General features: G+C 46.4%; 1 protein-coding gene across 2 annotated transcripts in view; it reads right to left on the bottom strand.

Annotated features, from left to right (window-relative positions):
• Positions 1–1,062: 1,062 nt before the first annotated feature.
• midn (midnolin) overlaps positions 1,063–11,659 on the bottom strand; it is a 28,349-nt gene continuing 17,752 nt past the window's right edge. For both annotated transcript variants that reach the window (XM_035647471.2, XM_035647472.2), the window contains exon 8: positions 1,063–4,874. In XM_035647471.2, the coding sequence (XP_035503364.1) occupies positions 4,612–4,874 (263 nt within the window). In that variant the 3' untranslated portion in view covers positions 1,063–4,611. The remainder of the gene's footprint in view (positions 4,875–11,659) is intronic.

The following is an 11,659-nucleotide window of genomic DNA, read 5'->3' as shown; positions in this document are numbered from 1 at the left end:
ATTGTCTTTTCAAAGACCTTGTACAACATGTCCGTGATGATAAATCCAACATTGAATGACTTTGATGATCATTTTTATCCCGTTTTCAAGATGTAAAAGGCTCCTGTTGTTGTTAGCGGACTTTTAGCCGTCCATTTTGGATCTTTAGCCAATCAGAGCCTTTGTTACGTACTTGTACCAATCAGACACTGTGTTGTTGACTGGTAAAAAAAAACAAAGATTTAAAACTGAAAACAGGACCTCTCACTCCTCCTGTTTACTACTACTACTACTATAATAATAATAATAAATGTCATTTATAGAGCACTTTTCATTGCTAAAAGCAATGTCAAACCCTACTACTACTACTGACACCCACTGCAGACAGGAACTGCTTTGCAGAATGGCACTTTGGTGACTTTTAGGGTTGAAAAATGTACATAAGTTGCATTAGTAGGAATGTTTTGAATTGTTTTATCTTACAGCCAAGGCTTCAAAGAACAGCTTTCAAGAGATTAAAATGAATGTCTGTGAGATTCAATTTCTGTTTATGATCATATAACTATTTATACATTCATGTGATATCACTGAAGCATACACATTCTGATAGCCTAGGTTGTCCTGAAAAAAAAAAAGATGTGTATAACTTGACTGAACATTAAAGGGTTGAGGTTTGACAAGCATTATTACACGAGGTGACACGGCAGACCAAAAATAGGAAAAAATGGCTTAGGGTTCAGAGGGTTAAACCTAGCTCTGACTCCACAATGAAAAATGTGATACGGAGGCTCTGGGGCCCTCTGACCCGTTGTGGCCCTGGAACCCATGCTCGGGGGGCTGGCTCAGTAATCCGTCCATGTCCACCCCTCAGCCAGCTGAGATGGTTTAGTCCAATCATCAATGAGCTTTTGATATACAGTAAGGTAATATTTTATCAATGCATTTTCAAGGCATATTTTCATAGTTTTCCCATATCGTGTAACCTCAGGAAATAGATTCTCACGTGAAATAATAGACTGAGTAGCAACTTTCATGAAATATTATTGAGTGGGTTAGTAATAAATACTCAAGGAGACAACCTGATGTAATCATTTTGTTTTGTTTTATTTATTACCTAAAAAAAGAAAAATGTTCTATCACAAGTCACACTGAAATGTATTGCTTAAGAAAAAAAAATATATTCATATATTTTTTCATTTTTTCATTTTTTTTCTTCATTTTTTTCAATTTTTTCATCTTTTCAGGAAACATACTGTGGTTTCCATTATATTCCACCAAAACAAAAAGATTTTTTCGGACATCAGCTGCTGCCATGTCCTGACAACCTTCTCCCCCGCTTTTAAAAAAAAGAAATGCACAAAGAAATACATAATTCACAGTTACCATTTTGGTTTCATAAATTAATACAGTCACACATGTGCTACACCGGTCTAGAGCTAGAACATTGTAAATTGTATTCTTGAATCCTGTTATTTTCAATAGTTGGCTACAAGAAATAACAGGCGATAAATGACGTGATCAGAATTCCACCAACATACTGTTTTTTACCCTCTCTGTAATGCTTCGGTCATCTCTTTTGTTTTGTTTAATGTTTTTGAGTTTCACACAGAAGTGAGGCACACACAGAGTATAGTTCCTACATATACAAAAAAAAAATAGTTAAATAAAATTTGGGTGGGGCAGGGGATAAGCTGTCCTATAACAATGTTGTATCCAAGGAAACAGCAAGTGCATGTAGTCTGGAGCCCTCAGAGGACTTTTTTCTTATTCCAAATTTGGGCTGTTTTCTTGCCATCAAAGTACAGTGGCGTAAACTTACACAGATTTGTAGCTTTTTGCACCTTTGTTGGTGGGGGGACTGACTGACGAGTGGTGTGAGGTTGGGGCGACGGAGACCAACAAGCATGGCAACACAATGAGGGAAAAGGGACAAAGACAATATTTGAGGAACAACAACCACTTTTTGAAGAGTATTTGATTCACTCAAACAAGCTTTACCCCTAAAATCTAGGACTCTCGTGGCTGCAAACACTACAGTCGCGTGTATATCAACCAATGAAAACAAGCTTAAATCTGACACTGACACTGCAAGGGCAACAATTTTAAGGCACAGAAGCCTTGACATAATAGAGACTCCACCAGCTATAAGCACTAAACAACAGATGCCCAGTGTCCTCAGTGACAAAAATGGCGCCTCGATGACAACAAGTCCGACAATGATACACACAGAAACTTTAACCCCCCCCCCCGGAAAAAACAAAAAAAAACATTCCCGCCCCATTGTCCCCAAGTGTCTCATTTTTTTAATGTGAAAGGTAAGGCCACTTAAAAAAAAGATGAGGTTCACCGAAAAAGGTAATCTCTCACTGCAATCTCTGGGAGTGCAATTGTGGTAGGGTGGTCGTTCGATCAGACAGACAGACAGACAGACAGATAAAGAGACGGATGCCAGACAGATGCTTCTCTCCAGTAGGTTCGACGAACAGTACTGTAAGTCTGCTGGCCTTTTGGTTCCCTGTGAAAACCCATCCACAGCAGCCTCGGTGGGCGTTCAGGCTGGGAGGAGGAGGGGAGGTGGCTGAACAGTTTGTGGGCTGTCTGGGTCCTTGAGAGTCACGTGGGGTAAAGTCAGCGTCCAGGGAGAGAGAGAGAGAGAGAGAGAGAGAAAGAGAGAGAGTCCGATGCTCTTTGCTCATCATCATCTTCATTGTCACACAACAGGAATGTTCAGTGCTGAGCGAAAGAGTCCACACTTTCAACTTCATCTGTTTTGGTTTTGCGTCGTAATACTTTAGCAGGACACGTTGTTCTAACATTGAGAAATAAAAGTTACAAAAAACCTAACCAACAAAAGCAGCAGATTATTTTCTTCACAAGTTCATGCATGTTGTTAACCTTCATTCCCACAGCACCAGTTTCTTTTTTTTTTCTTCTGCCATCAATAGAAAAAAAAAACATCGGTTTAATTTCACACCCCTGCATGCAAAGAAAAGTCACTTTTGTCCCCCTCTCCCGCTTCTATTTATTCATTTCTTTTTTTCATTTGAAGTCGCCATGTGTAGCAGCAAAACTGTGAACGGCCGAACCTGATATGTCAATGGATGTACTGGTGGAGGCACTAGATAACGATCCCACCTCTTCTCCCTCGTTTGCCAATAAAAAAATAAGTCACTATCATGAGGATTTGTGGTCAAGGTAGACGTCCGATGGGCCTGGAACTGGGACACAACTAAGAATTTGAAGATTTATCCTGCCATGATATAAAGTAGTGACCCATGCATTCACTGCAGCTGATCTTCGTGTGTTTGGGGAAAATGTGGGGTCAACTTGGAGAAGACAACTCGAGACAAAAACATGGGATATTCTAAATCAATTTACAAGAGGCAAACGTCAAACACGCATGCGCACGCACGCACACAGACACACACACCCTCGTAAGCCTTTTGCCAATTCTCACATTTATGTACACAAACTACAAACCCTCAACAAGTCCATTCAGGTCTGCAAGACATGAGGCGGGCTGGATGAAAGTTGTCTTTCCATATCATTTGCTGTGTCTCAACGACTATAATTCATGAATGAGCTAATGGATGTCTGAATGGATGTTATTTGTTGGTAGTCAACGACTTGACTAAAGCCACAGAGGGCTGCTGTTTTTTGAAAACAGCAGATAGGAAGAGAAATAAAAATAGATTTCTTTTTTTTTCCATATACATTTTAAAGATTTTTAAATCCTCTAAAGCACTTTCTGTTCATCTTAATTCATTTCATTTATTCATTAATCATTCCTATCGATACCCTATGTCACTGAGGTTGATATCAATACTTCCATATTCATTTTTTTTTTTAATTCTGTCAGGCCCCGCCTCCTCCTCCTCGCACATGGTGACCAGCTGTTATAAATCAAGCAAGTCAACAACTAGTCTCAACTGTTATATGAAAACCTGAATGCTTTGTGAACAATGCTACATATTTTTTTGTTTATAAAATATATGTTTCAAAATGGAAAAAAAAAGTTTAAACCCCCCCATAACAGGTAAAAACTGGACTCTGGTTGGTGAGTTTTGAGATCGATAAGAATGCCCGTCGGAATAATCCATAGTTTGGCAGTTCTGCCTTTCTTTCGATTAGGTAACACTGAGGCCTCTGGTGCTCCTGTTCAGTTAACAAGTCCAGTGCGGATCTCTTCATTGCTGCCAGAGTGCTCTTTCAAAAAAGCAAATCATTGAAATAAAAACATCTGAAAATACCACCACCACCACCACCACCACCACCCACTGAATTCTGCTATGCTCAAGTCCAGGTACGGTCTCTGTGATCATACCCTACAAAGTCTTGCACATTGTTAAGTCCGGTTGTTGCCTGTCCAAATCCAAGCACGACAAGAGAGTACTGTTGCTATTGTTGCTGTTTTTCACAAGGTCAACAGAACAGGATTGAAGTCTGCAGGGAGCCTGTTTATTTTTCACGTGACAGACACCAGTCACATGGACAACTTTGATTTTCTCTTTGCACGGGACATCTTCTGTGTCGCCTGCTGCCAATCCCTCAAAATATATCTTTAAGTAAATCCCAAGCGATGCTTTGCACATCTTCGAAAAATCTGTCCCCCGGCGCGAGGGATCAGACGGTTCAGGCCATCACAAACTCGGACTTCAAATCGGCCTTGACGTCGGGCTTCCACACGGAATCGTCAAAGTCCAGGTCCAGGGAGCCCTCGCTGGACATGCTGCTGTTGCTGTTGCTGCGTCCGGCCTTGCGGTTGGGCAGCCAATGATAAGGAGCGCGCTGGTCCCTCCTGGCCTTCCTGCGCAGACGCTTCTGCTGCATCAGCAGCTGCAGGCGCTCCACCTTGCAGCGGGTCGCACGGTTCTCGGTCTGACGTACGCGGTCACCTGGACAAAAAGAGGTGGGGAAGGGAGGGGGGGTCAGTCAGGCATCTGTTTGCACGAGGAGAAGATTACTTACAGTAAACAGAATTTACACTAAACGGATTTGAAAAGGAAGTCAATGTGTGTGTGTTTGTTTAGCAGTCCAACAGCCTTGGTGATAATGTTAAGACATTCTAGGATCATTCCCTTGGCTCTGACACACACACACACACACACACACACACACACACACACACACACACACACACACACACACACACACACACACACACACACACACACACACACACACACACACACACACACACACACACACACACACACACACACACACACACACACACACACACACACACACAGTGCTTAACCTCCCCCACTGAGCATCATTAGGCCCCTCAGTGCTATTTTATCCCCTTATCTCCAAGTGGGGGAGAATTTCTTCAACCCGAATCTCCTTGAGAACCGAATGCAAGGCCAAAGACGTACAAACACAGGCCAGAGACGACGCTCCCTGACAGCAGCCAATGGTGCTTCCACGTATAATTGCAGATGACATGCCTCGTGACTGGGTGTGCCACTAAGTGCATTTCCAGCTGTTGATGTGACTATCGGAGAGGCCCGTCTCGAGGGAGAGGCCTCGCATCGCACTGTGAAACCTTTCCAACGGTGACTGAGTCGAGTCTAATTCCATTTCTGCATATATTCGGGAGCTTGGAAGGAAGGGAAAGCAACCGCAATCTATTAGCCAGCTCCATTAGTATCTGTCTGGGAATTAAATAATTAAATAACAGGCTAGAATGTCAATAAACTGAAGCACAGCGGCAGGGTCTGCCTCTGCTGCACAGCAGACACACACACACACACACACACACACACACACACACACACACACACACACACACACACACACACACACACACACACACACACACACACACACACACACACACACACACACACACACACACACACACACACACACACACACACACAAATCCGCATACGAGCACATCATGTATTCACACATAACACATACGCCGTGTGTACATCCATAAGCGCGCGCGCGCACGCTCACACACACAGACGAGCACGCACAGGTGCATGCACGCTCGCACACACAGCAGTAGCAGCAACAACCGCAGTAGCTTTTAACGGGGATCGATGGCAAATTAAAAAGACCTATTGATTAAACCTTAGCTCTAGTGCAGCCATCCATCTCGGGCCCGGGACAACGCTATTGGCTTTCAATAGAAAATGCAAGCGAATGGAAATTGTAAGCGGGGAGAGAGACAGGGAGAGATTGGGTTTTTTCTTCAATCCCCCCCCCCCCCCCCTTTATTATGGCTGTAGCTTCCTACTCGCAGCTCATTGACCCAACAACCCCCCTCCCCAACCCCCCACCTCCTCCACCAATCACACACACAGAGCACCCTCCTCCTCCTCCTCCTCCTCCTCCTCCTCCTCCTTCTCCTCCTTCTCCTCCTCCTCCTCTTGCCCCATGTCTCCCCAGAGACAGCTAGGTGGGGCAGTATGAAGAAGGGGAAGCAGGAAGAGGAGGGGTGGTAGTAGTAGTGTGGGTGAAGGAATTCCTCCCCCAGGGGCAAGGGGAGTGGGGGGTGGAAGAAAGGATGGAGGTGGAGGGTAAAGGATCAGCCGTAGGTGGCAGTTTTCCGAATCAACCCCCCCAATCCCCCCTTCCCGGAATTAATTCTGGCCTCTGTGTGGGCTTAATTTACCTCTTTCCCTCATTTGCTTATCAGATGGAGAAGCACAGAGCCCTTTCTCCAGCTATAAATATTCACCACTGTTTGGCAGAGCATACTAAAGAGCTAAACTGCGGTCAAGCAGCCGTGCTGCTGCTCTTTTAACAACTTTTCATGTTAAACAGCTTTTCGTGTTCCACTCAGCCACATAGACAGACTGGGTTTTTTCGCCCCCACTTCCTGACAATATGCTCTGTCCTGATACAAATGTGTGAGTGTGTGTGCATCCAGATGCTGTATGTGAGGGCAGCGTGTCTTCTCAGAGAGCAAGGGGTTTACCAGAAGGGGGGGGTTCTCCTACATTAGAGCGATTGTTCCACTGCCTCAGCTCCATGTGACATCCACACACGCTGCTGCAAGGCTTTGTTCCCCCTCCGTTCCTCCCCTCTCCCCCCTTATTCCCCTGCCCTGACAAGCCAGAAGCTGAACTGCCCCTCGGCTGTGTGGAAATATGGCTGTACACGACGAGACAGCACAAAGCCAACACATGCCTACAAACAAAATCGAGTGTCTCAGTTTAAGTTGTTTTCTTTATCTGATCAACAACAGTCGAGATCATGCTTTCCTCACAGAGTGCGCGTGCGCGCGCACACACACACACACACACACACACACACACACACACACACACACACACACACACACACACACACACACACACACACACACACACACACACACACACACACACACACACACACACACACACACACACACACACACACACACACACACACACACACACACACACACACACACACACACACACAGAGTTTGGTCAAATTCCAAGCACATTCCCTGAGCTCTTGCCAAGCCAAAGGCCAAGACCCCTACAGAACCACCAAACTGCCCTTTATGGTGTGTGTGTGTGTGTGTGTGTGTGTGTGTGTGTGTGTGTGTGGCCATTCATCAGCGTCACTACCGGAGCCCTGGGCGACTGGGCCGGACACAGCTGGCCGCAGGGATCTCCAGACTATGTTTATGACAGTAGGGCTATTATTAGGGCTGGCGAAGAAGGACAGACTATACACACAACATGCACACACAATAGGCACACACACAGATACACAGATACACACAGGCGCTGGCCCAAAAACCTGACTGCAAACACTAAGGTTTGACATGAGCCCAATAACGTTTGAGGACCCAGAACTGGGGGGGGGGGGGCTCTGTCGTGCACAATCCTGCTTGACACAGAAGAGCAAGATGGTAAAGCAACAGCAGATCTTTTCTTAGAAATGCACAGTGATATACACATGATATCAAATATAGAAGTCAGGTCAAGGGCACAGTGAGCAAGGAAACGCTGATCTCCTTTTCCTTCTCTCTTTTAACCACTCCTTGGCCTGCCAGTCAAACCAACCAACACTCAATCCCGAGCAGCTCATTTTTCCACCTCTCTGCTCTCAAACTCTCATCTCTGAAGACCTTGACACGGGGCCCTGTAAATACACGGCAGCGCTCCAGAGAGGGCCGGAGAAAAACAGACAGATGCAGAGAGAAAGACGGGATGATCTATGAATAATTGATGCGTCAGTCAGTTTTCCTTGCCTTTGAGCCGGCCCAGCAACACGGCAAGGACCGAGATAGGGAGCACACAGGGAGGAAGGGTCGGAGGAGTGAATGTGTGGGTGGGGTTGAATCGGCAGAGGATGGAGGTACAGAGAATAAAAGGGAGGAGGGGCTGCATTGTGCAGGACGCAGGGTGAGATTAAACGAGCTTCTCCTTTTATTGATTGTATAAAGATTGGCCTTCATTTGCAGTTGTCTTAGTGCTGTTGTTTGTTTGTTTGCCTTGATAAGTCTTGTGATCTTGCACAGAGAACATTGCGTTTGCTCAGCATCGGGGGAACCAGGGGAAAGAGAAGGAGGGAGGGAGGAGAAAAAGAGAAAAGAAAATCACATTGCAGCAAAGTCAGCCTTGGTTTTCTCAAGTATTACTGTTCTTTTCTGTCTCAATTTTAGATCTAATATAAAACTTCTGTAGTCGACTAAGGTTTTGAAATATGAATGTGTGGCCATAGTGAGTCAAGAGCATAGAAATCAAATCAAAATCTTGACACTGAACATGAACAGGTTCAAACTTGACCCATGATATAATGAAACTTGACTATTTCTGTCACTGGCCGGGTTCTACGCTGGATTGATTTAACTGCATAAACACAGTCGTAACTCTCCAAGTGTTTAGGGCCCAGTGGGGCTCGTTGTCCAGAGGCTCCGCGAGGAAGCACTCTGCAGTACAGTTTGGCTGAAAATATGTGAAATCTGACCTATGGGGGGGGGGGAAAACAAGCTCTCCCATCTGACCCTAAAAAACAAACATAAACCAACTTACTTATCAGACACAAATTGAAAGAACCAATCAAATCCGAGCTTATATGAGCATTTGACAGCACCGCGAAAGGGCATCGACTGCCCTGCAGGGACACGAGCTCTTCAATGACTTTTAGACGTCATTTGCATTCTCTGTCTCTCTCTCTCTCTCCCTCTCCCTCTCCTTGTCGACAATGAAAGGGCACCTGATGTGCTTTGGCGGCTTTGCTAGATAGCGTTGCGCTGAGCCACGTCACTCGGGCATTTGTTGAATTACAGGCTCACGTGTGTTAAACCCAACCTGTGTGTGTGTGTGTGTGATGAGAGCCGAGTAAGGCCAACATGTGGATGAAGCATGTTGGCCTGGTCGAGCAGGTGAGAGCTTTAAATACAGGACTCGGGGAGGTTAAACGTAATGGATATTCCTCCATCCCCCCGCCCCCGTCACCCTCGCCCTCCCTCCTCCTTTGGCTTGCCCAGTCCCAGCCAGCACAAAGCTAACATGACCTGACAAATCGAAAGGGGACGGGGGGACGGGGGGACGGGGGACGGGGACGGGGGACGGGGACGGGGGGGGGGGGGGTGAAGGGATGCGGAAGGGACACAAGGGAGGAAGGGGGTGCTGGAGAAGCTTTGAGGGCTAACTTTGCCCCTGTTTTGCCCCTCTCTGTGTGCCTGCAGCTGCAGTGGGAGTGGAACTAAAAGGCAGCCCTATAATCCCATAGCCCTCCCCTCATCTCCCCCACAATGGCTCAGGCTGGTGCCCTGTATGTAGCCCCCGTCGCTGGCCCCTGCACAATGGGTTTGGCAGGCCAGGGGGCTAGATGGCCGGAGGGAGTGTGTGTGTGTGTGTGGGGGGGGGGGGGGGTCCATCCTACTCAGTAAAGGAATTTAGCTAACAATCAGGCCATCCTAAAGCCCTCCTGTTCAACTGCAACACGAGTCCTGGGCTGACAAATCCCCACACTCAGCGATTCTGTGCAGGAAAGCCATGAAACCAAGCCAGTCACCCAAGCCTTTAACCAGGCATTTATAGAAAGAGAGAGAGAGAGAGTGTGTGTGTGTGTGTGTGTGTGTGTGCGTGCGTGCGTGCGTGTGTCCAAGCTTTTTATTTACGCTCGTCTTCTCCCTCTCACACATGAACTTGCAGTGGAAAGGGTAAAGGCTCTCAGGAGACGGCCAAGCTATGTGACATTTTCAAGAGGCTGTCTCAACCTGAGTTTGACTGCACATACACAGACACACAGACATTCAGGCAGATGGGAAGCTCAGGTTATCCCTGCAGCTGAATGAAGGCAGGTTTCTGTGGAGCAGAGTTAAGCCACGGTGTTAAGTCCAGTAAGTCTTCCATCAGGTGTCGGCTGATAAGACTGCCTGAGAGCGCTTAGTCATCGGCTTCCTCATAGGACACCATGTGGAACAGGATACAGACAGGCACGCAGCCTCGGTCCACGTAAACACACCAGCGAGGTTCATTGTCTCAGCGAGCTGAACCGAGCATGGTTGGGCAGATTACCCACAAACATCACTTTTTTCTGCAAGTGTATATTATGTGGAGGAAGTTGGAAGCAGCAAAGTTGGAAGAGGGCACTAAACAGGCTATTCTTTCACCCTTTCTTCTTTTTTGTTTTGCCCTTGGTTAATCAGTGGGCAGTTAGTAGACTGATGGACAGGATATGAACACTCATATGATGAATGGAGGCTTATTATTGTGATTTCAACAGCCTCCCTCTCCTCCACGTCCTCCTCCTCCTCTCGCTGCCCTCTACTTCACAAAGCAAATTCTTTTCAGAGCAGCATTTCGAAATAAATCTATCTATTAAAAGGCCAAATGAACACAGACAATGTATTGATGCACAACACAGACATGGAAAGAGAGAGAGGATCGTGTGTGTGGGGGGGGGGGATGGATTTTACAGACAAAGCTGTTTTTGGACAGCAAATGGGGGAAACAGCAGTGTGGGCTGTTGAGTGCAGACGGAGAGAGATGACAGGCATGGGATAAGAGGGAAGGGGGGGGTATGTAGGTGGGGGATGTGAAGGAAAGGACTTCCCTGAGTTAGGAAAAATAAGCCTGTGTTATTCCAACTGTTCACTGAGCACATGTAAGGGCACCCAGAGCGACGCATAGGAATACTGGACATTCCGGGTCAATCGGTGTTCAGACACCACTCTGCCTCCAACAGAATGTCGTGAAGCAGCGGACAAAGTATGACAATAGAAACGTATGCTCTCGCTTTTTCCAAACAAAAGAAAAAAAAAAACATTAAACATGCATCACTGTCTTCCAGGACCCTCCCTGCCAGGCTATTCAACAAACCTCACGAGCAGCTCACAAAAGACTGGCTCAATTTCCTCATCGGAAGATAAGGAGACAGCAGAGGACAATGCTGTTTCTCCCAGCACAGTCAGTCTAACCTTACAACATTGACTAGATGTCATCAGTTCTGGACATCTGTCTGACACTCAACATCCTGTGTCTCTGGGAGGAAAATGTGGTATTAAAAACACCCCAAACCCAGTCTCTGAACGGTACCATCTGAACTCCAGCACCTGCCCTTGCCCAGCCCTTGGGCCCTGGTATGTCAGGGTTTGTCCAGCCCCAACGAGCCCCAGCCCATAGATGCCCCAGCTGTGGCCCTTCTTTAAGTGGTAGGTTAAACCACCCAAAGCCTAATCTAATCTAAACATGGCCCAGCCCAGGCTTGAGGG

Source organism: Scophthalmus maximus, chromosome 13, assembly GCF_022379125.1.
Source record: "Scophthalmus maximus strain ysfricsl-2021 chromosome 13, ASM2237912v1, whole genome shotgun sequence".
Taxonomy (NCBI): domain Eukaryota; kingdom Metazoa; phylum Chordata; class Actinopteri; order Pleuronectiformes; family Scophthalmidae; genus Scophthalmus; species Scophthalmus maximus.
The sequence above is the reverse complement of the archived record's forward strand: the minus strand, read 5'-3'. Positions and strand labels throughout refer to the sequence as shown.